The 12,888-nt window shown below is 41.4% G+C and overlaps 1 protein-coding gene across 4 annotated transcripts in view; it reads right to left on the bottom strand.

Annotated features, from left to right (window-relative positions):
* The window catches only part of CUL4A (cullin 4A), a 92,529-nt gene that overhangs the window by 37,297 nt on the left and 42,344 nt on the right, over positions 1-12,888 (bottom strand). For all 4 annotated transcript variants that reach the window (XM_068268084.1, XM_068268083.1, XM_068268085.1 and 1 more), the window contains 6 exons: positions 11,248-11,337; positions 10,546-10,628; positions 9,448-9,515; positions 7,991-8,109; positions 6,298-6,490; positions 2,456-2,560 (listed from right to left, as the gene is read on the bottom strand). In XM_068268084.1, coding sequence (XP_068124185.1) covers positions 2,456-2,560; positions 6,298-6,490; positions 7,991-8,109; positions 9,448-9,515; positions 10,546-10,628; positions 11,248-11,337 — 658 coding nt within the window. The remainder of the gene's footprint in view (positions 1-2,455; positions 2,561-6,297; positions 6,491-7,990; positions 8,110-9,447; positions 9,516-10,545; positions 10,629-11,247; positions 11,338-12,888) is intronic.

Here is a 12,888-nt window from a genome sequence, read left to right as displayed (position 1 = left end):
CCACGGATTCGTTAGCCCAGGAATCAATGTATCGGGCTATGGTGCCCGATCACTGATTCCTCTCCCCCGCAGAAAAAGCGACAGCTTCTCTCTGAAGCTATGCTTTTTCTAACTCTATGTCCCTCTAAGCGTACATTGTATGCTTAGAGTGACGTCATGTAAACAAACTCAAGATTGCCATCTTGTGGCCAAAAAGTAAAACTACATCTAAAAGTAAAAAAACATTACAATACACAAATATTTCCCCACTATTTATATAACACTATTTATATCCCACCCTTCCAGAAATACCCACATAAATGTTTAATTAAAAAAAACAAAAAAAAAACATTACTATAAAAAAAACAAAACACAAATATTTACCTAAGGGTCTAAACTTTTTCAATATCTATGTAAAGATGAAATATTTCTATATATATATATATATATATTTTTTAAGCTTGTAAATGGTGATGGATGCAAAACGGAAAAAATGCTCTCATTTCCAAATAAAATATTGTCGCCATACATTGTGATAGGGACATAATTTAAACGGTGAAATAACCGTGACAAATGGGCAAATACAATACGTGGGTTTTAATTATGGAGGCATGTATTATTTTAAAACTATAATGGCCGAAAACTGAGAAATAATGAATTTTTTCAGTTTTTTTCTTATTCTTACTGTTAAAATGCATTTACAGTAAGGTAGCTCTTAGCAAAATGTACCCCAAAGAAAGCCTAATTGGTGGCGGAAAAAACAAGATATAGATCAGTTCATTGTGATAAGTAGCGATAAAGTTATAGGCTAATGAATGGGAGGTGAACATTGCTCGGATGCATAAAGTGAAAACGACTGAGGGCTTAAGTGGTTAAAGATGCATACCTTTCTGTAGCTTGTGCTCTCTTCTTTCATTTGATGCCTGAATTGCCATTCCACACCAAATAGTTTTCATTCGATTTCAATTTAAAAATCGCAGCTGCCATCTTGGCTATGTTATAACTTCCGGGTCACCCCTGTCTGCTCTGTTAGAGAAGTGCATCACTGAATGAAGCAGGAAGAGGAAGTGACATGCATGGCCATTGCAAGAGGCTCCTCCAGAGGGGTCATAGCTCGACTTTGTTGAAAGTCGCCTGTCTTAAAGGCATGCCCATGAGACGTGCTCGGAGTCCCTTTATCTGAATAGCGTATAGTGCATGCACACTTCCCTATTCATTGCTGGGTATTGCACTGCACTAAAGGCCAGCTCTTGCATCATATAGCAAGTAACAAAAAAAAGTTACAAATTATAAAAATGCAGCATGGCCTCCCGTAAAAAGCTTGATTAACCCCTTACATGATTAAGCAAGTTAGTGGCCTGAAAGAAGGAGCTCCTCTCCCTAAGGGCTCGTTTCCACTAGTGCGGTGCGAATCCCTGGGATTCCACCGCTGACGAAATCGCATGCGGATGCGATTCCGCGTGCGTTTTTTGCCGCTAATTCGCATGCGATTTCGCATAGGCAGGGTCTATGCGAATTTAACCATGTCACTGCCTGACTCAATTTGTATTACTTTTCATGCGAATTCGCGGCAAAAAACGCATGTGCGTTTTCCCTATTAAATACATGGGCTGCGATTCGCCTGCATTCCTCACGCAGGCGAATTCTGCAGGCCCTACCGTGCAGAAAAATCCTGCACAGAAAAACGCACGAAAACAATGACAAGTGGAAACAGTCCCATCCACTTTCATTGCCTATGCGAATTCGCATGCAGGCCACGCATGCGAATTCGCCCTAGTGGAAACGAGCCCTTATTCATAAACAACCTAAATGCTTTCATCACTGGGTGGAGTACTTCCCCTCACAACGCACTCATCGCAATGTTGAGGGACAAGGAACTCTTCTCCAACCTTGTTTCCCCCAAATAGGCTGTGTGGGCACTTACAGTGTTATCTGGTCAGCACACTAAGAAGGGTAAGAACTAATAGCCACCTACACAAAGGTAAATAGGTAAAATGGGTTATTTATAAACTCTTACCTATTAACTACAAAATCCTAAAAAGTTAGTAGTTTGTTCTTTAACGTGGACTGAAATACTGGAATAAAACTCACATCCCTGGTTTTAAAATAGTTTTCTTAAAATACAGTGTTGTAATCTGTGTCTATTTTCCGAATATTCTTTTTTTCTTCAATCGTGTTCTTTGCTTAGATCTTCAGAATTTAAGACTGGAACTTACACAGAATGCCCTGAATTTGTGGTAAGCTAAAACAGGTATAGAATCATCATCTTTTCTGCCAGATTTTTCAGACAAACAGCTATTTATCTGGCTTGCCTGTAGCTCTTCACATGATTCAAGAAAACACTTACGTCTCATGTCTATGTCAATACAAACATCTGAGTATAGCATACAGCACATGATTTACTAGATTTTAAACATGAAAAAGATATTCTGAAAACTGGTTTATAAAATTGTAAAAAAATAAAAAATAAACATACCGTGAATGAACCTGAAAATGATCATAATTTTATCAAGGAATCTTTCAAGTTCTTCATCAGTAGCTTCTTTGTTTCCGGAACGTAACTTAGAGTCAACATACTTCGCTATAAAGAAAACGAAGAGAGCTGCAAGTTATATAATTGTTTACAATTATGTAAAGCAAATTAAATTCAGAATGTAACATTCCCTGTACTGTACATTCTCATTCAACCAATACTGTGCACTACATAAGAAGCAGAGCCCTCAAGTGGACATTGTCCTCTATTGCAGCAGCATGAGTAGAAATTCATGATCACCCAGTTGAAAGAAAAACTCCACCTAATGCAATATGATGGCATGGGTTGAGTTTAGAGCAGATTTAAAATACATGGTACAATTTTTTCATTTAGATAGTTTCGTTTGATTATTCTGTTATATCGAATATAAAGATTTTTCCAACATGACCGATCAGATTTTTATCGGAATTAAACTGGATACTCATGGATACAAGATTATTTTTGACTTTCATTCGATTTTATTGTTTTGGTTGAATAAACGGGAAAATCTAATGTTTTCACTGTACCATAAGAAACGATAAGACTGGGGAACAAAAGACTGATACTTGCCAAAGGCCACTACATTTTTTTATTCTTCATTTATACTTTAAATCTCAACATGTGACATTACACACTGCTCTCCCCATTCTTCTGGCTGCCATGTGCCCTCTCTAGATTTAACCTCCTTGCCGGTCTAATTCCCGCTGGCAAGGAGGCAGCGCAGAACTTTTTTTTAATTTTTTTAAATCATGTAGCGAGCCCAGGGCTTGCTACATGATAGCCGCTGAGCGGCAGCATCCCCCCACCCACTCCGATCGCCTTCGGCGATCAGAGTAAGCAGGAAATCCCGTTCAGAACGGGATTTCCTGCAGGGCTTCCCCGGTCGCCATGGCGACACGGACGTCACAGAGAATCCCGATCCGCCCCTCAGCGCTGCCTGGCACTGATTGGCCAGGCTGCGCAGGGGTCTGGGGGGGGGGGGAGGGGCGGCTCGTACCGGTGAATCGGCGGGTAGCGGCGGCGATCATGTACTACACGCAGCTAGCAAGGTGCTAGCTGCTTGTAGGAAAAAAAAATTATGCTAATCGGCCCAGCGGGGCCTGAGAAATCCTCCTGCGCAGGTTACCCCGAGCTGAGCTCGGGATAACCGGCAAGGAGGTTAAAAGGAGCTCTTAAGGCCAATACACACGTCTGATTTTTTTAAACGACGGGTCGTTTGGACATCCCGTCGTTCAGTTGTCCGGATGTCCATTCAGGCTTGTGTACAGTCCGTCGTTCAGCTTATAGGACTGGTCTTGAGCGATCCGCCTGGCCATGGCGTCCCGATGCACCCCTCAGCGCTGCCTGGCACTGATTGGCCAGGCAGCGCACGGGGTCTTGGGGGGGCACCCTCTAACGCGGCGGGTAGCGGCTAATCGGTGCGGAGCGGCGGCGATCGTAAGTAACACGCAGCTAGCACTTTGTATAAAAAAAAAAGATGATGCAAATCGGCCCAGCGGGGCCTGAGCAATCCTCTGCAGCGGCTTGCCCCGTGTCCAGCACGAGGTTACCGCTAGGGAGGTTAAACCAGTACATCGAAAAATCTTAGTTAGGCCCGTCTGTCTACTCGGAAGGTGGTGGCTTGGTACACATGTTGCTATCTGGAGTTGTATAAAATCTTTTATCCTCTGTATACTTATGAGCATGCAAAAGCCTCAGAAGGTTGACATTTTCTTTATGGCACTTGGAACAGGACTTAACAATGGAAATCACTGGCCCACACCAACCTCCTTCCCCTGCTACAAAAGATTAACTCTTTGTTAACAGCACTCCAGCTCAAGCCCATCTCCCTTCTCATTGTGTAGTAAAGCATTTCACCCTTCCCACACCCTACTAATATATAAAAGCCATGTGTACCTTTAACCACCCTGCCTACAATAATAAACAATTTGTCACTGTTGTTTTGTTTAACCATTTTATAATCACACTGGGAAGGGTGTGGGGAAAGATTATACAATAATTCAATACAATAACATATGTAAAGCGCTTTTCTCCTATAGGACTCAAATCATAACACCTGACTAGTAATAGTCAGGTGTTCATAAATGCCAGGCTACACAGGTGGCTTTTCATTTTGGACTTTCAGGGATGGAGATGCTCTGATATAATGTGGCAAGGAGTTCCAAAGTGTAGGGGCAGCATGACAAAATTATCTGGCTCCAAAGGTTTTTGTGGTGACAAAATTATTAAATCCTTTTGATCTAAGATTGTGGAAGGTTAAATGCTTTATTACACGCTGAGTAGGGATGAACTGGAGAAGAGAAGACTCAGCCCAGATGCAGTGCTTGATGCAAAGAGCTTATCTCAGCAGAGGGAAATAGGTAGGGTCAGCTGACTGGCTGTATCCAGTGAAAGACTAGTGGGGGATAACCTCTCCTTATGAAGTGATGATGAGGACTGAAGGAAGAATCTAAATGGCTGATAATTACTCCTTTATCAAGGCAGTTCTATATTACCATTTATAAATTCATAGAAACTGTTATGTTTGATAATCAGAACAATGTGCTGCTTTGGTTGATAGTCAAAATTCATTGCTCAGTTGATCAAGAGCTACAGTTTAACAAACCTGATGTAATAAGACGGCGGCCTGACCGCATTCAGCAAGCGGAACGCGGAGGTTTGGGCGCGTCCGCATCAGCGGCACCATCCACCACATGGTCGCATGGGGAACGCGGAGAAACATCCGCATCGGCGTTGCGATCCACCGTTCGGTCACAGGCCTCTCGGCGTACTTTACGTCGAGGCTGTGGTCTTAGAAGGAGAGTCAGGTGACCAGCTGGTCAGCTGACTTCAGTAAGGTCCTTGAGCTGTGCTGCAAGGTCCTTGAACTGTGTTGTGATTGGCTGATTGGCTGGGCGGGCTGGTTGAGCCCAGCACAGTATAAAAGCAGGCATTCTGTCAGTTGCAAGTTGTCTGCAGTAAGCGTTACTTTGTGATAGCCCTCAGACCTTAGCTAGATCCGAGAGAGACAGTCCTAGCTGGAGCAAGGCTCCTGTCTCTCATCAGTCAGTCTTTGTTGTTTTCCTGATTATTGTATATTTGTATGTAACCTGATCTCTGTTATAGTCAGCCAGTCAGTTGATCTAATAGTCAGCCAGATAGTGATCTGACAGTCAGTACCATCGTGGGCCAAGTGCGGCTTGCCGTAACTAGCCCACAACAGTCAGATTTGTTATTTTCCTGATCTGCGACATATATTGGTTTTGCCAATATATTCGCAAGCACTATTGTTATCTGTGCCATTTTCTGATCTCCCGTTGCCGAACCTCTGCTTGTCTATTTCTCTACGAGTTCGGCTTTCTGACTTTGTACCTCCGCCTATCTGATTTCCGTTACTGACCTTGGCTAGATTTCTGACTTTGCCCCCTTTAGTGGTTCTCCCACTAAAGGGTTTATTCTGCTGAATCCCTCCTTGCGGAGGTCTCAGTGGTTCCCCAGTATATCATTGCTGCTGGGGAACGCGATTCTAGCGTTACGTCATCTAGTCGCAGAATCGCACACACTGCGTTTCTCTTTTGGAGGTACCCAGTCCTCTTAAAGATATCAGTGTGGTGGGTTTTCCACTGTTGTTATACCCGGTATCCAGAGTTACAAATAAATATCCGCATTATTGGCGATTCCGCAGATCGCCACATAATCGGATATATCAGCATTATTGGTGATACTGCGGATCACCAACAATCTGAATACTCTGAGTGTGCACCAAACACCACACACTGTTACACCTGAATTTTTACTTCACCATTGTTAAACAGAATTTTAAGTACCTATGAGTTCTGCTGGTTTATTTGCTCGTCTGTTGATAAAAGTTTCAAATGATTCTTTCATCACATTGACAAACTTTTCATTCTTCTGGAAGCAGACTTCAATTATATGGTCCACCTTATCCTTAAAATCCAGCAGTTCCTGGACCATATCTTTGTCTTTTTCTGGATTCACTACTATGGAATTCCCAAAGTTCTGTAAAAAAATAAATTGGCAATGATCAACAGATGGTGGGGATATTGTCAGAAAGTCTTTTAAAGCAAGTATTATTGATATATAAAGCTTCAACATATTCCACGGCACTGTACAGAGTAAAAAACAAACATGGGATGCATAATAATAGAGAATGGCATAAAAAATATTGGTACATAATTCAGAAATGGTAGACATAGTGATTGCAGTGACAATTGTAACATGATGCTCAAGATGTATAGCAAATTCTAAGAGACAAAAGGGTGAGAGAGCTTTGGCCTTGCAAGCTTACAATCTAAAGGGCATTGAAATAGAAATAATAATCCAACCATCTAAATACACAAAAAAGCCTATTTAGAGTGGTCTGTTGATATTCTGCAGCCTTTTAGGCAGGCTTCACTCTTGTCCAAAACACGTTTTTCCATATGCAATTTTTCCAGACACCAGGCACACTCGTGTGCGGGTTTTCTCAGTAGCTAATGAAAATCTATTAGAAATAACATGCGGTATGCGCATTTATGCTGCAAGATGTATATTTTTTTCCATGCAGATGAAAACATGTGAAGAAGAATGTAATTTCTCTTTTTTTTTTTTTTTGTTTACAGAAATACAGATCAAATGCAGAGCCATTTAGTGGCGGTTTAGGAAATTCGCATGCGATTTTTGATAAGTGTGAACCTTGGCTTATAATTACAGTAGTGGTAACATTTCCCTTTGACATAATGGGCTTATAATTAGTGGTAACATTTCTCTTTGACATAATAAATTAAACTCAGATTGGAGAACATATTTTTGTTGAATGTGGTTGAAATCGCCATGTTTAAATATTCAGCTGTACTGTAGTCTAGACAGGGATGTAAAGGATGAAAAGGGCCAGAATGTTCCACACACTGAAAAAGTGCACTAAATCTATCTTCAGTTGAATGGATTAGAAAGTAAAATCATATTTAAGGATATGCTGCCTACTTTTTTTGCAGTAAGGTTTTACATTGCCCAAAAATCATTTACATTTTCATTCTTTCCTGAAAAGCAAATTTTGATATGTATTGATGAGCAGATAATTGTCAAATCTCCACTTTCTCAAGTAAGGCCTCTTGCACACTGCACGCGATTCCGATTCCGCTTTTTAATCAGTTTTTACATCCGATTCAGATTCCGATTTGCAGTGTGCAAGGAGCAAACTGCAAATCAGAATCTGAATCTGATGTAAAAACTGATTAAAAAGCGGAATCTGAATCGCAATCGCGTGCAGTGTGCAAGAGGCCTAATGGAGTCAAGTTAGATAGTCACCAACAGAGTACTGGTTACCCAGCAGTGTTAAAAAAAAAACAGTTGCCAGGCAAACGATTTCTGGTCATAGCATTCATTTGTTAGCATGTAATCCACTTCCTAGCTGATCGGAGATTTGCTTGTTATGAGAATATTATCCCTAATGAAAAGTCACTTTATCCAAATATTACATTTTCATTGTGGTTAAGTACAAAGTAGTTATTTACAGCATACTTTAATGTACTCTCCCCAATGCTGTAGCAGGATTGCCTGACCACCTCTGACCCGACTGTAAAGCTGATACATTAGTGTTATGTCTGGAACTCTGTTCTCATCCAGAATATTCTTCAGACCTGTGTGTATAAGAGCACATGCAATCATTACAAACACACAATGTACAATCATGAGAATATAGGGACTGTTAAGGCAATCTAATGAGGCCACTTACACAGAGCATCTTCCAGCCCCCAAGAGTCATTCTGGTCCCTTGCCCTCATTCCGTGCTGCTCCTGTCAGTTGCTGTCCCCTAACCAACTTAGTCTGTCAAGGGCCACCGCGCATCCACGACATGCAGTGTCTCCTCAACCATCTGTGCATGCGCAGTAGCAATGTTTACCTGGCCACGGAGGAGGCGAGCAGCACAGACTGACTGTGAAGGACCAGTGGGACTTCAGGGGGCTGGAAGAAGCCACAGGTAAGTATCTGGGCACATTAAATTCACTGTAATTTAAAAAAGAGCCCCTGTAGGGTACTTACCTCGGGAGATAGAAGCTTCTGGATCCTAATGAGGCTTCCCCCATCCTCTTCTGCAGCCCCAATTCAGCATTGGCAGCCCCCAAATGGCGGTGCAGGCTCCAGGATCAAAAAATCCTGATAGCCTCGCACAGACACACTTGCGGCTTTCAATAAGGCTCAGGTGGAAAGAGCCTGATCAGATCCTCTCTACTGTGCAGGCACAGACACCTCGCGCATGTGCAGTAGAGTCTGCGCCTGCACAGTAGAGCAGGTCAGATCGAGTTTGGCCATTTACACCTGAACCAGAACAAAAGTCGCAAGTATGTTTGCGTGACGCTCTCAAAGTCGCACGTACGTCTGCGCGATGCTCTCAAAGCTGTGATCCTGGAAACGACACTGCATACAAGCTTGGCAGATTTTTAGGAGCTGCCAGCACTGGATGAGGCCGAATTAAGATCCAGAGCCTTCCTCCTTCCGAGGTAAGTACCCACTAGGGGCTTTTTTGTTGTTGTTCCAGGTTCACTTTAAAATCCCAGATAGAGGCTGCAGTTATAGTAATCAGAATATACAGGTCAATTAGAGAGAGGTGTTTCTCTGTGTGTGCCTATATATAGTATGTGTGTTCAGAATGAGCATATACATACAGTGTGTGGGTAAGGTGTGTGTACAAAGTGTGGGAAGCTTATCTATGTACTGAGGAAGGACTGCTTAGCTGTGAGTGTACAATGTGCGTTTGTGGGGAGGATATCAGTTTTCCAATGTTGTCTGTACCACAGCTTTCCAGTGTCCCCTGCAGTGTATTCTCGCATGCCAGTGTATGAAGTTTTCTTATAGTGCTCTGCATATGTTCCAGTTCTCCAAAGTCCCCTGTAATGTATTGTAGCACTCCAATGCTTCCTGTAGTATATGCCAGAATTTCAGAGTCCATGTGAAACAGTGAAAATAACATAGTTTACCTTTTTGCAAGATGGCAGCCAAGTGCTCTCCCAAAAGCTGTTTCTCCACACAACCAACCAGAGGTTTACTGAACAATTAAAGGGATACAAAACATTATGAGACTGCTCTGATGTATTTTGAATACATATTTGCACCTCACTGAAGCTAACTGATATCATTGCCGGATACAGGAGAAATTACCAGATATACTCCTAATGAAATAATTAGTGAGCAAGTAAAAGAGATAAAGTTCTCTTCTTCCCCTCTGGATACAGTAGCAACTTTTCTGCCTTGTTTACACAGTTTATACACTTCCAGTACAATCTGATAGTTCTGCCCAGCATTGGCAGGTTTATCAATTAGCAGCTAAATGAAGTTAAAAGACGGAGTTATAACCCCTAAAAACCAGTCAGATGGTTGAGCTGTTAATTTTATGATGTTAATGCATTAAGCTATAGATGAAATTTGCAAGACAGGTGAAAAGGGCAGACGTGGCCGTGGACATATGGGCGCCACCATAGGCCGGAATATGAATTACGGCTATAGCGGAACTCGCTGAGTAATTTGCATACTGGCAAAAGAAGGGGCCCAAATTACAATAAAAACAGCGCAATTCAGCCACCAGCAATAGCTGGAAGCCAAATTGCATCTTACCACCACTGTACGGTGCCTTGAAGGGGGAATAGTAATTAACGCCACAGGGAAAATTGCCACAGCAAGGTGAGCTGTTTTTCAGCTTCACCCTGCGCCCAAATTTCCCAGTGCCCTTTTTTACATATATGCAAAATTGGAGTATAATACCACTTCAAGCACAGAGAAAATGATAACTTCCATAATACATTGAAAAAAATTCTATGACTGGGAATCAAAAGACTATGAGCGTTTTAATAACTTGAATTGTTCTGTCATCTAACAGCACTGTTCTGCAAGTGAAAGAAAAGCACAGAAATATATTACATTGGCCGCTACACAAACAATTTTAACTTCTGAAAAATATACGGTGCTTTCAAAATAGAACTATAAATTGTCCTTCAAGCCATAAAGCAACAGAGCCTGTCTTGTCTAAACGTCTGAACATCCAGTTAGCATGACAAATATTTGTACTTGTGATTACTTACTGAGTCCCATGATCCAAGTATGTCATTACTCTATCAGACTCTTCTTCTAAGCGCCTGTTCACATGATGAAGATACTCTGGAATCTAAACATAACAGTAAAAATGCTACAGATGGAAAGCTATACCATTTTTTAATTATTGGAAAGATATACTTTGTATGGTGAAAAATGGGTTTATATAACACTGTTTTTTGACTTGCCAATTTCTTACAAAGCAGAAGTGTTTAATTCAGCACCGGATCAATTTTTTCATTCTCTACATAAAACCTGTGTGGGCGTATTCACTGAGCAGGACTGTGGAGTTGGAGTCAGAGCAATTTTTGGTACCTGGAGTCGGTGATTTCATAAACTGAGGAGTCGGAGTCAGGAGTCAGATTTGGATGTTGTTTTTTGTACCAAAATCTCCAGCCCTGGTAAGTATTAGACTAAGGAGTTGGAGCCATTTTGGGTACTTGGGAGTCGGAGGTTTCATAAACTGAGGAGTCGGAGTCAGAAGTCAGATTTGGATGGTTTTTTTTGTACCAAAATCTCCAGCCCTGGTAAGTATTAGACTAAGGAGTCGGAGCCATTTTGGGTACTTGGAGTCGGAGGTTTCATAAACTGAGGAGTCGGATGATTTTTGTACCGAATCCACAGCCTTGCTACTGAGAAATATTACAGTATGTATAAAAATATTCCATATAGAAATCCATGATGGTTCTTACCTCTCTTTCCTGCATTAGCCTCTGGCCTTCAGCTGCATATAGGCAGTTTGTCTCTTCCAAGAATTTTGCTTCAAAACAATCTTTGTACATCTAAATACATTTTGTAAAGAAATATGATGATCAGTACTCAAATACAATTCTAAGATCTGCTGTGGAAGAAAGTTAAAATAATTTGTTGAATTTAAAGGGAATCTAAACATCCCTTATTACATGAAAGTAAAACAATTATTACAATTAGTCTTATTGATTGGATTTATATAGCGCCAACATATTACGCAGAGCTGTACAATACATAAGATTACTGACAATGATAATAGGGTGACCGACAGCACAATACAGGTAATAAGAAATAAGATTCAACAACACAATACAGGTAATAGGCAATAAAATACACTGCACAATACAGGTAATAAGCAATGAGCCACACAATGCTAGATCATACACTGGAGTGGTAGTGCCAATAATACAAGCTCACATTACTCTGGGTACAGCACACAATCAAGTATGATACACAAGGAGAGGGGGCCCTGCCAAAGGCTTACAATGTGGAGGGAGGGGTGGTGACACGAAAGGAGGTGGGCCACATCGAGAGATTCTCAGCAGAGAGAGTTAGGGCAGTACATTACAAGGTTGTTACTGGACTACCGTAAGCTTCCCCTACTCCAACGGTTTCCTTTTCTGATTATGCAAAGGGAATTCCATCAGTTTGTGAGTGGAAAAATATAATTCGGAGCGTCTGCACTTGATCAGCCCAGGTTTGTAAAATACATTTTTACATCCAAAATATAATCTTATGCTAGGTACACACGTTACATTTTTCCGTTCGATAGATGCATTCGATTGATAAATTCCGTCATGTCCGATATTCCTCTCGATCGTTTTACCGCTCGATTTCTCATCGAAGTGAATGGAAAAAGATAACAAAAACGAGCAGAAGATAAGAGAATCGATTAGAGAATTGAGCGGAAAAGACGATCGAGTGGAGAATCGAGCGGGAAAAAGTATTATGTGAACCCAGACTTACATACGGCTTATGTACTGTATGTTCCTGGCAGTGGTTAGTGAAAACTCAAAAGACAACACTACCCGCGCTAGGCAAAGTAGGGGAATATAACAAATATGTTCCCCTACTGATAATGTAATTTGTTCCTTTGGACAAGTAATTTGGGGTCCGGCTACAGCTGGCACCCAAATTGCAGTGATTTGTGGAGACATTCGCCCAGTGCCACTATAGCTGTAATTAACATTACGGTTTATGGCAGTGCCCAAGTCAATCGCTATGAGGTGCCATGCAGACGTGCCGAGATGACCTGACTTGCCGCACACTCCCCAACCATATAAATGGGATATAGTTGTAAGATGGATCCAGTCACACACACAGAAATGAACACTTGTAAGTTTTCCATTTATTAAAAGTTGTATGCAAAAGAAAAAAAAAAAAAAGCAAATTGTAATCATTTGGCATGCCCAGAATATCAAATTGATTCCCTTTCATATTCCCATTTTCCTCTTAACTTGATCAAAATTGTCAGCAGCAATATATGGAGGCATTTAACCTGGTTATGAGTCGAGATGTCTTTTGAACCTTTCAGTGCCCCTTATTAGTATTCAGTCAGAGTGCTGGAGTATGAAAACAAACGT

This window comes from Hyperolius riggenbachi, chromosome 2 (genome assembly GCF_040937935.1).
Source record: "Hyperolius riggenbachi isolate aHypRig1 chromosome 2, aHypRig1.pri, whole genome shotgun sequence".
Taxonomy (NCBI): Eukaryota; Metazoa; Chordata; class Amphibia; order Anura; family Hyperoliidae; genus Hyperolius; species Hyperolius riggenbachi.
The sequence above is the reverse complement of the archived record's forward strand: the minus strand, read 5'-3'. Positions and strand labels throughout refer to the sequence as shown.